The following is a 16,260-nucleotide window of genomic DNA, read 5'->3' as shown; positions in this document are numbered from 1 at the left end:
CCATGAGAAACTTCCTTACAGTACCCATATTGGTAGTTTGGTTATTGGTAGCAAGTATTCCCATGCTTTTTTTGTTCTTTTCAAATTATCATCATATTACATAATATATTCTCTGAAATATTGTTCCGTGCGGCGGTCTCCAAGACGAAATCAGTAGGCTGATTGCCAACTGCGCTAGCAGACAGCACTTGAAGAAGACACTCCAACAGAGACAAGAACAACTCAAACCCAGAAAGGTTAATTTACACTTACACGGTTGTAGAGACAAGTAAACAGTATTGAGTAGAAGGTATAAAATAATTGAATTATCATTTATCGTCATGATACTGAGAAGAATTCGCATGGAAATGTTAATTGATAACATAGTAATATTTTGTCCTCAGATATGCGGCACCACCAGCTGAGCGTCGCGCGGGCGGGTGCGGGGGAGGCGGTGGGGGCGCGCGGGGCGGCAGCGGGGGCGGCAACATGAACGACTCGGAGCTGGACTACTCGTGGGCGAACGGCTCGCTGCTGGACGCGGCGGGACGGCTGCAGTGCCCGGCGGACGCGGGCGTGGCGCGCGACGAGCGGCTGCTGCGCTTCGTGCTGCACGGCGTGCTGCTGAACGTGCTGGGCGCGGGCGGGCTGCTGGGCAACGCGCTGGCGGTCGTGGTGCTGTCGCGCCCGCAGATGCGCTCGTCCGTCAACTGCCTGCTGGTGGGGCTGGCGGCCGCCGACACCGTGCTCATCGTCACCTCCGTGTTGCTGTTCGGCCTGTCGGCGCTGTACCCCTACACGGGCCACCTGCGCCACTACTACTACGTGGTGTGTCCGCTGCTGACGCCGCTGGCCTACCCGCTGGCGCTGGTGGCGCAGACCATGTCGGTGTACCTGACGCTGGTGGTGACGCTGGAGCGCTGGGTGGCCGTGTGCCACCCGTTCCGCGCCAAGGCGCTGTGCACGTCGGCGCGCGCGCGCTGGTACGTGCTGGGCGTGGGCGTGTTCTCGCTCGCCTACAACGCGCCCAAGTTCCTGGAGGTGGCCGTGGAGCGCCGCGCCGCGCCCGGCCTGGAGCCCGTGTACTGCGTGACGGCCACGCCCTTCCGCACGCCGCTGTACGTGACCGTGTACATCCACTGGCTGTACCTGCTGGTGATGTACATCGTGCCGTTCTCGCTGCTGGCGGCGCTCAACGCGTGCATCGTGCGGCAGGTGCGGCGCGCGCAGGCCGAGCGCGCGCGGCTGTCGCGCGGGCAGCGGCGCGAGCTGGGCCTGGCCACCATGCTGCTGGTCGTGGTGCTCGTGTTCTTCCTCTGCAACCTGCTGCCGCTCTTCACCAACGCCTTCGAGGTGTTCCTGGAGCCGGCACGCCTGGACGCGCTCGACCCGCTCGTCAAGACCAGCAACCTGCTCGTCATGATCAACAGCTCCGTCAACTTCGTCATCTACGTCATCTTCGGGGAGAAGTTCAAGCGCGTGTTCCTGAAGATGTTCTGCTCGGGGCGCTGCGCGCGGCCGCGGCGGGAGTCCCCCGAGCACACGCGCGACGACTCGCTGGCGTCGTGCGGCGAGCGCGTGTCGCTGCGCCTCGTGCGCAACGGCACCCTGCGGCGCTCGCGGGGCGCGGGCGGGGGCGGGGGGCACGGGGGGCGCGGGGGGCGGGGCACGCGCGTGTACTACCCGGGCGCCGAGGCCACGTCGCTGACGGCGCTGTCGGAACGCGCGCCCCCCGCGGCCCCCGCGCCCCCCGCCGCCGCCGCGCGCTGGAACGGCCACGCCAACGACCACTTCTAGCCGCCGCCGCCGCTGCAGGCCGACGCCCGCCGCACTCAGTGAAGTGGGACTATTGTGCATTCGGTTGAGTTTTCTTAGTTAGGAACTCTTGTTATCTCTAACAAAATGGTTACACTTTTTGGTAAATAGAAAATGAACTGTATTTTTCTAGTCAACTGTGAGTGGACCTTCCGTCTGTGCGTCTGTGTCTGGTTCCGTAATGCTAATAATATGTTAGCAGTAGAATTCATCATATATGCAGTGATACAAACAGAGGTTGTCCCCCGCGTTCCGTGGCCCGCGTGCATATTTGAACGTTAGCTGCTGTATTAACGAGACAGTAAAAAGTGAACTAGTATTTTTGTAAATAGTGAAGCCTCGTTTTGTAAATATTCTACTCTACATGTTGTTACGATGTCTAAGAACACTCGGTACCAAATCTTTATTGTAATTTATTTATTAAAGTGTAATTACAAATCTATGAAAGACAAATGTTACGCCTTGAAGGCGATATTGACTCAAAGAATAAATAAATATAAATAAAAAAGTTTTTCATTCCCTTTATTATTTCCTTAGCTTGCAGGTGAGAAACACTAGCTCTTGTTTTGGGTAGTTGTTTAGTGAAGTGATCGATGCATTCACAGATGATCCCAGCCTCAGTGGACGTCGCTAGAGACCTGTACTTCATAAATATGTTGATAGATCGATGAAGATCAATAATTGCAGGGTAAGCATTATGTTAATCAACTATAATTATGTCGGCGGCGTACTCACATGCCCACACTGTGCAAGGGGGTTCGCCGCAAAGATCGGCTATATAAGCCATCTTAGGGCGCACGTGCGCCAACAGAACTAGGGGTCGAAGTGGTCGCCATGGCTGAAATCGGTCGGACCAATCATCATCATCATCAATCTAATGTATAACATATCGAAAACCAAACTAGGTACTTAGACCTTTGCTATGGATTTCGACGAACATCTAAATACGACATTATCATAAATACAAACTCAAGAAATTAAAAGCAGTGGAATGCTCTGATTACTTATTATTATGAAATTAATATAAAAAGTGTTTAGTCATTACTAAGCAGTTGGCGTAGAATGCTACAACTTTGCCTTTTGTGTACATCATTGCCTATTTTTTTTTTGACTACAATTATTGTCTATTATTTTTTTATTTTAAAAGTTATGGGTTCTGCAGTGATTTGTTTTGAGCCTGGTCTTATGGTTAATTTTTAAAAAATAGGATCTGTTGTGCATAAAAGGCAAGTTCAATTCAATTTCAACTTCATTTATTCATATACGAATTAAAACTTAAAACTAATACACAAACAAACATGCAATTATTACGATAACATTGTACATTGAGAAAAAATATATATAAAATAAATGAAAAATACGAGCAAGTTACAAAGAGGGTAGATTTAAATAAGTTCACATAGTTTACCGATGATCCCACACTAGCAAAGTTGGAGCAAAGGTTGTAGCTATAGCTGCTCTGGGTCATGGCGCTATACAAATTTTGCCATTCTTCATTAAAAGCGGTAGTACAATGACCCTTTGGTATACATAGCATGTATATAAGTAATAGTCAAATGCACCCATAAAAAACCCTCGCTGGAATTATTACTACGCTGTAAATGCTACTTGCTACGCGCTACGAGCTACGGGCTACGGGCTACGGGCTACGAGCTACGGACTACGAGCTACGGGCTACGGACTACGGGCTACGGGCTACGGGCTACGACAGGCGCCGCGGGACCGGGTGGTGGCGGCGGCGGCGGCTTCGGCGGCGGGCAGGTAGTAGCTACAACGGTATAACGCTTGGAACTATTTACAGCAATGGCACTATTTAGCATTATGTACAGTTCCTGGGGTGCTCATGCACATGAAAAAGATAGACGGATTTGGAACGACAGGCATATTCATGGACGACTGAATGATGTAGGGGTTCGTGATCCTGACTGCTATGCCAAAGGTCCCGGGTTCGATTCCCGACTGGGACAGATATTTTGTAGTCGGGTCTTGGGTGTAAATCTAAATATGTAAAAGGTAAAACTAACTGACATATCAACGTACAGACCAAACGGCTAAACGTAGGCACTTGAAATTTAGAAGGGAAATAGCTTTGGTACAGTAAGAATGGAATTTCCGAAATTCCCACGGGAACGGGAATTAGTGGCGCAACAGCTAGTAATATATTTAATATGTATCTGTGTACATAATGTACCTACATATTATTATATCAGCTACGAGTATACGATACCCATAATAATATTACAGGCTCTGTCTAGCTGGGTCAGATGATCGTGTGTGATACGTCTGTATAGACTGCTATGTCCTATGGTTGTGACAGTGTATGATCTAAGTTCGGAGCCTGCGACATTCGCCTACCGCCGATCAGCAGCGGATGGCGGCTCAACACGTGCACGTGCAGGTCGTTTACATCATTCATCACAATGTGTTTGATCACCGCATGTTTTATTTATAAGTAACATCCATAAAATTTAATTTTGAACAATGTAGGCACCTATGTAAGGTCTTCCATGTTAATAGTGCTCATTATGGGATCATATTACCAATATGTTGTAATGAATGACGAGGCGTGCGGGGCCCTCTGGGACAAGGTGCCCTCCCCGCCCCCCGCGGCCCGCGCCCTGCGCCCCGCTCCCCCCGCGCCCGCACGCTAACAACCTATTACTTATAAAGGATATGAGCAAATTATGGTAATGTGGGCTAATATGAGTTCTCTGGGTGTCGGATTATGCTGGAGCCACATTCCGCGTCGTTTCCACAAGTTTAAATAGTATGTGAACAAAGAAGTGTTACCCACTAGCCCCTAGTTTTCTTAATGAATGTAGACTCAGGTGAAACAAAATGCGTTTCCAGCTTAATTTTGTAAAATTTACGTATCAATGACACACACAATAGATGGACTAGCTCTGGATAAAGTCCTTGCTCTGGATTATCATTTGACGAATGCCAAAATTGACAGCTTGTATTTCCGACCAGAACATGGACGTAATGAGCCCGCCAGTCATCTCACCATGATTCCCTGTCGACTTCACCTGAAGTAATAATAAGTGCGTTCTATTCTCTGTGGGAGTGTTACAGTGGGAATGATAGTACTTCATAGTACCTACACCTGTTTCTCTTGAATGAAATTTTAATCTTCCATGGTGGGATCACATATCCTCATTCACTCCACACTCTCTCACATATTCTTTCACGCAATCATGCCACGTTTATCTTGGTCTTCCTCTCTTACGCCTTTCTCCAAGTGTAATTTCCAACACTTTCTTTGTAATTTATAATCATCTTCTCATGACATGTCCAAACCAAGAAAGGCGATGGCATTTCATCGTCTCCACGTATTATTATTTATTTAATTATTTATTTAAATAAATGCGAGAAGTTGAATAATTTTTTCATTATACTTTATTAACACCCTCATCATTCGGTCCACATTACCCCGCGCCCCGCCCCGCCCCGCCCCGCGCCGCTTGCAATCAAAACAAAAAGGTGCCAACCAAATGCTCGCTTTCAGCCAAAAGCCAAAGACGTGTTTATGTAATCGCTTCGCCTTTAAAAGTTTTCCCGTTGTAATTTCGGAGTAAAAAGTAGCCTATGTGTTAATCCAGGTTGCCAACTAACTCCATACTAAATTCAATCATTACAATCGGTTCAGCCATTTATCGTGAAGAAGTAACAAACATAAACACACATACTTGTACTCTAAAATACTCCAAAAAATTATGACTAAACTAGCTATTCCTGCGTGCTTCGAATTTTGTATACAGGGTGTTGCAAAATTGGTATACTAAGCCGAAACTTACATGTGCAGCATGGTATATCTAAGCCCGAAACTGAAATCAGAATTTAGAAATTCGCAAAAAAAAAAAAAAATTTCCATAGTAAAAAGTCACGTGACCAACAAAGTTTCTATGAAAAATGTTTTTTTTTTCGCTAATTTTCAAATCTGATTTCAGTTTCAGGCTTATATTATATACCATGCTGCACATGTAGGTTTTGGCTTAGTATACCCTTGAAGTGGGGCCCTTTAGGATATCAGTGAAACAACCGAATTCTACGAGTGACGTTTATTAAGTGTCCATATAAGGGTAGACATAGAGCTTAGGCTATGAGTAATACACACACTAAGATACGTAGGTTACATACACACTTCACCTCCGGGGGTGAAAGAAAAAAAAAGTATATTATAGGTTACGTGATTACTTTTTTTAACTCTAAATGATTACATAATGATTATTCTTAAAATTAATTATGAGTTAAACATTTTTGTTCTATTTTTGTGTACTATTTCATATTTATTGTTCTTTTGAATCTTTACATTACAACCCAAATCTTCTATTACAATATATGGACCTTCATACAATGCATGTAGTTTTCTTCCTGTTTCATTTTTAACTAATATTAATGAGTCTTTTTCATATACTATTGGATTTGTTGTCTTATCATAATATTGTTTTTGTTTTTCTTTTCTTAAAACTAAATTATTTCGAGCGTCTTTACATGCTGTTTGAAGACGGTACTTAAGATTTAATGCATAATCATCATGGTTATATAAAGGCGATACAGTATTATTATCATCTATAACTCTACTAGGAATATTACTAGGTTTTCCGAAAACAAGTTCGTATGGCGTATATTTTGTTGCAGTATGAACAGTGTTGTTAAAACCAAAACACCAATAAGGTAGCCAATAGCTCCAAGAGTCATGGTGCTTCTCACACTGAATTCTCAAAAATGAGCCTAGATGTTTGTGTGCGTTTTCGAGTGCTCCAATTGATTGGTGATGGTATGCAGTGGATGTAAGTTTTTGAATACCAAGTAGGTTACTTACCTCATTCATTGTAGATGACACGAACTCTGTTCCTCTGTCGGTGGCTATGATTTTCGGAATACCAAAGATTAAAATGAAATTGTTAACGAAAGTCCTAGCAACCGTTACCGTTTCCTTATTTTTAAGTGGATAAGCAAGTACAAATTTACTTAATTCGCACTGAATACTTAAAATATAACAGTTATCATCTAAATCCTTATCTAACGGGCCCACTAAATCTAAAAATATCTTTTCAAAAGCCGAACTGGCTGTGCTAGTCATTTCCATTGGTTGTTTTGTATGTCGAGAATGCTTCATTAACTGGCATTTCGAACATTTCTTTACATATTCCTGAACGTCTTTATCAATGTTTGGCCAATAGTATCGTCGTTTTATGTTATTAACCATTCTCCTCACTCCTGCATGTCCACTTGTTGGGAGTAAATGGTAATCATTAAGAATAAAGTTCCTCTCATTTTCTTGTGTTATATTCGTAACACCTCTAAGAATGCAAATTCGTGGTCCGGACCACTTTTCTCTTAATTTTATTTCATTACATAAATCTTTAACAAATTCTACATTATCTTTAGTTTTTACTATGCATATTTCTTTAATGTCGACTTGTTCACAATACCAACTTAATTTTTGCACAAACTCAGCTCGTGAGGAACATGCCTTGAAATTAAGATTGATACAAAGAGCTCCTTTTTTCTCAATTATTGAAAAACATTCATACTCTTCTCTTATTTCATTTTTATTTCTTAACTTTTGTAATTCTTCTTCTTTCATAAAAATCATCTCTACTGAATCATACGGTTTCTTACGTATGTCTACGACTCGTGGTTGATCAGGCCACTTGTCAGTAGGCAAATCTATATCTCCTGAATTTTCTCCTGACTTTTTACTTTCTATTAACTGTTGTTCTAGTCTCTTTTTCTGTCTTCTCGTCATCACATTCACAAATTGTTCATTCATTCTTTTTAATTCATCAGATGTCACAACTATTCTTGACAAAGCGTCTGCTACTACATTTTCATTACCTTTAATGTATACAACTTTAAAATTAAACTCCTCTAACAAAAGTCGAAATTTCATCAAACGAGTAGACGGGTCTTTCATGCCAAACAAGTATACCAAGGGCTTGTGGTCAGTCAAAATAGTAAATTCTCTTCCAAAAATATATGGTTTAAAATATTTAATAGCCCAAACGATGGCAACTAACTCTTTTTCAACAGTTGGGTATTGGCGTTCGGCTTTGTTTAATGGTCTACTTGCGTAAACTACAGGTTTTAAATCATTATTGCACAAAACTGCGCCTACAGCAATGCCAGATGCATCGGTTTGAATTATGAATTCATTGTCGGCATCAAAATTTGGATACTGCAATATTGGTGGAGTAGTCAAACACTTTTTTAAATACTGAAATGCTGATTCACACTCGTTCGTCCAAATGAATGGTAATTTTTTTCTACACAATTGATTTACTGGAACGGTTATTTCTGAAAAAGATTTAATAAATTTCCTATAATAATTGCAAAAAGCTGTGAATCTTCTAACTTCATCGGTATTTTGGGGTCTTGGGTATTTTTGTAAAATAGCAACTTTTTCGGGGTCTGGCAGTACACCATCTTTAGTTACCACATGGCCTAGGTATAGAATTTCTTTTTTCATAAATTGACATTTTTCGGGACTTAATTTAAAATTAACTTTTCTTAATCGTTCGAACACATCTATTAGGTTTTTATTATGAGAGTCTAGATTCCTCCCAAATACTATAAGATCATCTAGGTAGACGAAACATTTCTCAAAATTCAATCCTGACATAGAAATAGATATAACTTTACTGAAAAAATTTGGACTTGTCTTTAATCCTTGTGGCATACGCTTTAATTGATACTGTCCGGTGTCTGTAGTAAAAGCTGTTAGTGGTCTACTGTCTTTATTCAAATTTACTTGATAATAACCTTTATAAAGATCAAGATGAGTGAAATATACTGCCCCTGTCAATGAATCTAGAATTTCTGTGATATTGGATAGTGGGTATTTATCATCAACAATTTTTTCATTGAGCTTTCTGAAATCAATTACCAAACGCCACTTTTTATCATTGTTATTACTTTTCTTGGGTACCATACCAGCAAAATAGGACTAGACCACTCGCTCTGTGCTTCTTCAATTATATCGTTTTTATTCATATCTTGTATCTGTTTTTTAATTTCTGGTTTTAAGGATTGAGGTAGTCTGTAAGGTTTAGTATATACTGGAGTAGAATTGGGTTTTAAAGTAATTTTCTGTTCACATACATTGGTAGTTGTTAATGTATCTCCTGGTACATAGAAAATGTCAGAGTATTTATTACAGATTGATTCTATCGAATTACGTTCTTCATTATTTAAATGTTCAAGTTTTAAAAGATTTTTTAATTGTTCAGCTCTGTTTACCTTTGATTTAGTTTTAGTAAATTGGCATATTTCATAATCTGATAATGAGTAAATGTTTGGTTCAAACGCAGGTAAAGATATTTCATTGTCACTTACATTTAGTATTTTAACTGGAATGGTATATTTTCCTGGGCTTATTATTGAACTAGCTAAGAAAACATCTTCTTTTAGTTCATCTGCTATTATAACACTATCATCTTTCAGTTTTGTTTTTAATTTAATGAAATGTGTTGATTCACTACGGGGTGGGATTTTTAAAGTATTGTTCTGATAGTGTGGTTCATCAAATATTTTAATTTCACTCGGTGGTTCGAATTCATGTTTTAAAATCAAGTTGTTATTGTCCAAATCAATATTACATTCAAATTTTGTAAGGAAATCTAATCCCAATATGCCATCCGCTTTGATAGGTAAGTTCTCGAAAACATAAAATTTGTGAATAAAACTTTTGTTTGATTCATAATTCAATCTCAAATTAACGTATCCTTTTGAAATAATTTGTCCACCAACACCGTTTACTACCACTTCTTCAAAATGAATTGGAATAGAAATTGGTAAAGCTTCAAATTTTATAACAGATAAAGATGCCCCGGTATCTAAAAGCCAAAAATAATTATTTGAATTTAGCGAAAATTGTACAAATTTACCATTACCAAAACAACTAAGTACATAATTAGGCACGAAAAAAATTATTTGTCGATTGATTTTCTTCAGTTGATTGACTGGGTTCTTCTTCATTTCCATTCACGTGATAAATATTTTGAGGACGCTGAAAACGTCCACGGTAATTATTCCCTCTTTGAAATCGTTCATTGAAATTCGGTTTATTAAATGACCCATAACCGTTACTGTTATAATCAGGGCGGTGAGAATTATTGTACCTATTATTGTTGTAGAACGTCCGAAAACCACGGCCACGACCTTGACCTTGACCTCTACTAACACTTCCGCCTCGACCGCGTCCACGATTGTAGTAGCCTGTAGACCTCGCAAACTGCATAACCTCACCTGTATTTATTGAAGACGACGAAGTCATTTCCTCCTCTTTTGCAGCTTGGATAGCATCAGCTAAGTTCGCGTAGTTCCTCGCAGTTATTATTGTACTGAGCCTGGGATTTCGTAGTCCATCCGAAAACTGTTTAATGGCCTGCTTCTCATTCAATGGTTTAAGAAAAGCGTATTTTGTAGTGTCACCTTCGGCTTGTGTAATAGTCAAGTCCGTGAAAAGTTTCTCCAACTCCGAGCCATACTCTTCAATAGACTTAGAACCTTGTTTAGTTCTTAGCAACTGAGTCTGGATAGCAGTGAATGATTTTTGTGTAAAAAGACGATGTTTTAAATCCTTTATCAGTTCTTTCACAGATGTATAATTTGAATTTAATCGCAACTTCGCATTTTCGGATAGTCTACTTTTTAACACAAAAGTAATTAGTAAGAGCTTACCACTGTCGTCCAGCATGTCAGCATACATCTCGACTCCGTCTACTAACCGCTTTGTGGTACTCTCTGAACCATCCATAACTGGCAACAAACTACACGCCGTTTTAATGTCAAAATCCATTTTGGTAGTTTTATGTGTAAAATTACATAAGTTTAATATTTCCTGAAATAAAGAATTAATTTTATCATAGGTTCTAGTAACTAGAATAAAATCATTAGATTTTAATTGTTTTTCAAGCCTCTTTAAAATAGTTTCACACTCTAATATTATTTGTCTCGATTCTCCTAATTTATTTTCAATCACATTACCTTTGTACCTACTTTGACCTTTTTTAATTAAATATTTTCGTATATCCACTAATTTCTCATAGTATACCTTTAAATCTTCCATAACCTTTGTAACATATTAAATGAATTAAATATTAAGGCATAAACATAACATAATTAGCAGTTAAGACACAATTTACTAGAATTGTCCTCGTCCATACAAGACATGTCGAGCGTCGGGCGAGCTCCGGAATTCGTAAACTTTCCTTATACGTCGCGGCGTATTATGTTCGGATGAGTTCGAGCACTGATTATAGCCGATTTTAATTGTCGCGTAATAAAGTCTAGTGTATTTTTTTATTTCCACTTTTTATAAACGCATTTCACTAACACTTTTACACTTCTATTTTCTCGTCACGACGGCGCGGGGGGGCCCAATGCTGCATAGCATGAGCGTTCATCTCTCTCTGGATCCATTGGACGTGGCATTTTTTGTACATTTTCAGCAGAAAGTAGCATCCAGCAAGCAGCAACACGCACATGATGACCGTGAATATGATGGTCATGGCATTTAAGTGTAGTTTAATTTGTTCGATTGACGCACTATTTTCTCCGCCAGCTGCATTTTGTGCGATGATAATTTCCTCCTTGGACATTGTCTTCCCCATGGTTAAAGTCCGAAGAGTTTACGTAAAATTCACTTTAGTTCACTTTTGACTTTATTTTTATATTTTACTTTCGGCAGGGTCGCCATGAAGTGGGGCCCTTTAGGATATCAGTGAAACAACCGAATTCTACGAGTGACGTTTATTAAGTGTCCAAATAAGGGTAGACATAGAGCTTAGGCTATGAGTAATACACACACTAAGATACGTAGGTTACATACACACTTCACCCTTTTTGCAACACCCTGTAGAAAGGCACCTAAGGTAGGTATAATAATGAAGATCTCTGTAACAGCCCTTCACTGATAGATTCCACCCAAAACTTTAATTACACTTTCACTTTCAATCCGAAGCTCGAGGAATTTAGAGTTTAAACTTGGAACACTTCCGCGTCGAGTGATTCACGAGGAGTCCAACTTACGTCATTATTATTCAATACCAGTACCTACCTACTTCACTGAAACTTTAACAACGAAGCAATTTTCTGCTTACCGAAAAATACAGGTTGTTCGGCACATGAACTGACAATTCCTTTTCGAACCTTAAGAAATTTAAAACTTCATGGATCAGAAGTCAACTTTTTATGCAAAGAACTATTAAATACCGTTCTGAAGTTTACTTGACTACCGTGACAGATTTAAGATTTTTCGGTCGTCATAATATTTATTACTTTTTTGCAAAAAAAAGTTTCTGGAATCAAATGAAGTACTAGATTATCTAGCCGACTTTAGCACACTGGCGATAGTACCAGCGGTAAAGTGAGAAGTTTCCCTACCAATTTCAATGACTCTATCTACCATAGAACAACGCGGACTCGGGTCTACCGATTTTTGACAGGTTGTAACTTTAACGGCTACATGCACGACCATAATATATTATAAATAAATAATAAAATTTATTTTCAAATCAGTGTGTATTGTGTACATACCGTTTTATATGTTACATTAATTAAGTAGCTACACGTTATTGCACACAAAACAATAATGAGACCCTACTCCCTAATAAAGGGCATAGCCCTGTAATTTAAGGATAAGTAGTGATTGCTCAACCCTTAACTGGTGACTCAGGTAGCTATTAGCTAAACAAATTACCTAGTTTATTTAAAAAGTAAATTATACAGAAAAGGAAAAACAGACATGCAATGCAAAATGTACAATGCATGTTGTAAATCTGACTGTATCAATTTCTTTGATACTAATTTGTACGTAGACAATTTTAAGTTGACATGGGACAGTTTATTTTTGTCCTCAAATCAGAAACGACGTGCTAGCTAAGTAGCTCATCTTATTAACTCAGTTATAAGCATTATAACGAAGAAAACTTGTGTCCCTATTGACACCGTCAGTAGTAATACTGATAATAGTAATTAGTAATAGTACAGTAGATTTAAATTAGATTCTCAGAAAACGGGAGAGCATCATAGCGTTGATATAAAGATTGATACAGTTCACTGCTCTCTCGGCTCAAAACTATTAAAGGACAATACATTTAAGAATGAATTTAAATTGGTACATCAGAATATTCAGAGTCTTTCTTCTAAATTGTTAGAAATAGAACTATTTTCGGAAAATTTTAACATTGATTGTTTAAGTATCACAGAACATTGGTTAGACGAGAATAGAATAATGTTCAAATTAAAAAATTACAAACTTATAAGCTGTTTTAACAGAAAGTGCAACGAGCATGGCGGGTCACTTATATTTCTTAAAGAAAATTGTAAATGTAAAGAACGAAAGGACATAGTTGCTCTTTCTGTTAAACATCATATAGAAATTTCATGTGCAGAGCTAAACAAGTATATAATAGTATGTACCTACAGGCCACCTACTGGTGATTTCATTACCTTTGAGACTGTCATGGAGGATGTTCTAAGGTTAGCTTCCAATAGTAAAAAGGAAGTAATAGTGTGTGGTGACTTTAATGTTGACCTATTAGGTGACTCTCCTAATAGGTCGAAATTATTGTTACTTTTTAAATCATTTAATCTTTTAAATGTTTTTCTGGAACCAACTAGAATTAAATCCACGTCGGCCACTTGTCTAGATAACATATTCTGTAACTGTGAGTTTAAAGACAGTAGTGTGATAAATTGTCTGAGGTCAGACCACAGTGGGCAGACCATTACCTTAGTAAACACTGACAAGACAAATAAAACTAAGGTGAGAATGCAGACCGATTACTACAAAGAAAATTGACAATTAGGTACTTGAAGAAACTAGACGAAAAACTTCCGAAGGTTGAAGTAGATTGCAATTCTAATGAGATGTATACTAACTTATTTAAGATAATAGCTGATGAGTTTGAGAGTAATTTTGAAACGAAGGAAGTTTTGATAGACAATAAAATTAAATTTTGTGACTGGGCTACAGATGGTATTCGCAAAAGCAGGGCGTTATTATATGATCTGTATGAGATGAAAACATTCATACTCCGCCCTGACTTTCAATCTTATGTGAAGAAATATAGCAAAATGTACAAATGTGTCTGTCACTATGCGAAGACAATTTTTATTAAGGGTCGGCAATAGGGAATCGAGGGTTGGCATTGTCATAGAATTATGTAGTAAATGATGCTCTACAGCCTTGAGAGTCTAGCTAGGTGCTGAATCATTCGAATTTAAGTAAATGCTTATGGATAACTGTAAATTAATTTCAGAATATCACGAAAAACCAGTAAATCACACTCCCGTATTGTAACAACTGTGTCGTAATTATCAAGAATTTTCATATGATTCTTATCAAATTATAAAGATAAATGCTTGGACTAGGCGCTAAATACCTTGTTTTTAAATAAACACAGACCTATTTTGTGTAAATTAATCCCAAACTTGAGCAATTTTTTTCCCTCAAATCTTCATACAAATATCTATGGCGGCTTTCTGTGTTATAAAATCATAAACACAAGCGACGTTTGACTCAGTCGGCCACTGGCCTCCAAAGAAGGGTCACGTCGGTTTAGGCAGCACTGACAGCTCGCGATCTTATCGTGTACAGATACAAAATCACTGCACATTGTTTGTCATTGCACTTTTTCAACTTTTATGACACCAACATAATTTGATTTGAAATTGAGGAAGCATAATTCTTACACTCTATATTCAATACATTAAATTAAAAAAGATAGTGGGCAATATTCTCGCGTGACATTACAGTCTCGTAAAGGTCTGATGAGAAGCAGGAATATAGCGAATGGATCTAAGTGATGACAATACGTGGGAACATTAGGTTAGGATTCAAAAACACAGTCTCATGGTGCTGGTTGAGGTATGGTCTCGTGAGGATCTCATGAGGGCAGTAACAAGGTGGTGACTGAATTTTATTTCAAAGATGTTAATAGCTAAAAGCATCGAGTTTGGGCTATTAAGGCCCGGGTCTCCTATTACGCGCCGTGGGTCGCATCCAGCGTCGCGCCGTAGGCCGCGTCACGATGCTCACTACGTCTACGCGCCAACGTCGGCGTGTGAGGGAGACCGCATCGGTACATTTCTATAGTGAGCATTGTGACGCGGCCTACGGCGTGACGCTGGACGCAACCTGCGGCGTAAATAGGAGACCCGGGCCTAAGTATGTTTTTCAGAGAGACAGAAAGATATTTTAGATTTCCTCTGGATTAGTTAGGTTTACTGGGTTTACTGAATTCATTCGTAACGTAAAATTGACAATGACGGAATTTCTTCTATAGACAGTAGTTACTAAAAAAACCAACGATAGATGGCGTAATTTGCAGAAGTACCTATCTAGTCACCCTGTCACGGGGTGACTTCGGTTGGTAACTCAGAAAAAATACTATATGTTATGAGCCGTTTTCCTTGACAGCTGTCAGTTGAGCTTTTGGGTAAGCCGATAGATGGCGTGAAAACGCAGTGTACCAACTGTCAAAAATTACATAGAGAGCAAAGAGTACTAAACTCAGAATAAGAACTCACTAGTTGTGATTAAATGTCGGGTGGTAGCGCGAGCCATCCTTCCGAGGCTGACTGCATGTGGCTTGGGATAGTGCTAAGTATTCTGTGAATAGTTCTACCCGCGCCGTCACGTAGTGTTCTATTCTCTATGCGCGCCGTTTGAACGGGTGCTGCGTGCGAGAACTGATTTTCTATTTTTATTTATTGTATGATCCTAAATAAGATCCCAAAGAAATACTTACAAGACAAGATGAGAATGTGTGCCGTCGCAACTTGTAAAAATAAAGGACATCATAAATTTCCAAATGATGAAAGCCAGGCGCAACAATGGATTAAGGCGACTCAACATATTGTGATCTGAGTGTGTTCTGAGGGTTTGAAAGTTTGTACAACCCCAGACAACGCCATCTATTTCTCCAAAAAGGAACTTTTTTTTTTTTTTAACAAACGCCTCATTGCATCAATAATAATAAAATCAAGAAAAAATTCAATGTTTCCATCCACGTTTTTCACGCACACAAATCACAAACTCATGCCTTGTTCTAGGAGCAGGGTGTACCCTAGTGCATTTCCATGACCACTTTTCACTTGTGTCCCACCGGTTTCGGTGCTCAGCGGAATAGCACCATTAAACATTATTATTCTGAGATATCATCACTTCTTATTCTGAGTTACCCAACATAAAACTAAATTATTTTTCCTGTATCTCCTGTGGGTTGACTGGCAGAAACTGCTTTTAGCATTAAGTCCACCCTTTGTACTTTTATTTGTAATATTTGTACAATAAAGAGTTAAATAAATAAATAAAAAGACGCCATCTATTGAAAACATCTTTAATTAGGATTTGTCTATGGTGTGGTCCCCAATTTTAAGGGTAAAAGCAAAATAATTATATTTTAACCTTTTTTTATACCTATTATATTAAAAGACCTATTCAACGATACC

General features: G+C 39.4%; 1 protein-coding gene across 1 annotated transcript; it reads left to right on the top strand.

Annotated features, from left to right (window-relative positions):
• Positions 1-427: 427 nt before the first annotated feature.
• LOC119691144 (FMRFamide receptor) lies at positions 428-1,957 on the top strand. The gene has a single exon (XM_038107769.2). It carries the CDS (start codon positions 469-471, stop codon positions 1,774-1,776), a length of 1,308 nt encoding a protein of 435 aa, XP_037963697.2. The 5' UTR covers positions 428-468; the 3' UTR covers positions 1,777-1,957.
• The last annotated feature ends 14,303 nt before the right edge of the window (positions 1,958-16,260 follow it).

Source organism: Plutella xylostella, chromosome 15 (genome assembly GCF_932276165.1).
Source record: "Plutella xylostella chromosome 15, ilPluXylo3.1, whole genome shotgun sequence".
In the NCBI taxonomy this organism is placed as follows: Eukaryota; Metazoa; Arthropoda; class Insecta; order Lepidoptera; family Plutellidae; genus Plutella; species Plutella xylostella.
This window is presented reverse-complemented; position numbering and strand designations above follow the sequence as displayed.

Bases quoted from the DNA above. Each gene is read 5' to 3' on its own strand.
- LOC119691144 (XM_038107769.2), top strand. From the start codon at position 469: ATGAACGACTCGGAGCTGGACTACTCGTGGGCGAACGGCTCGCTGCTG.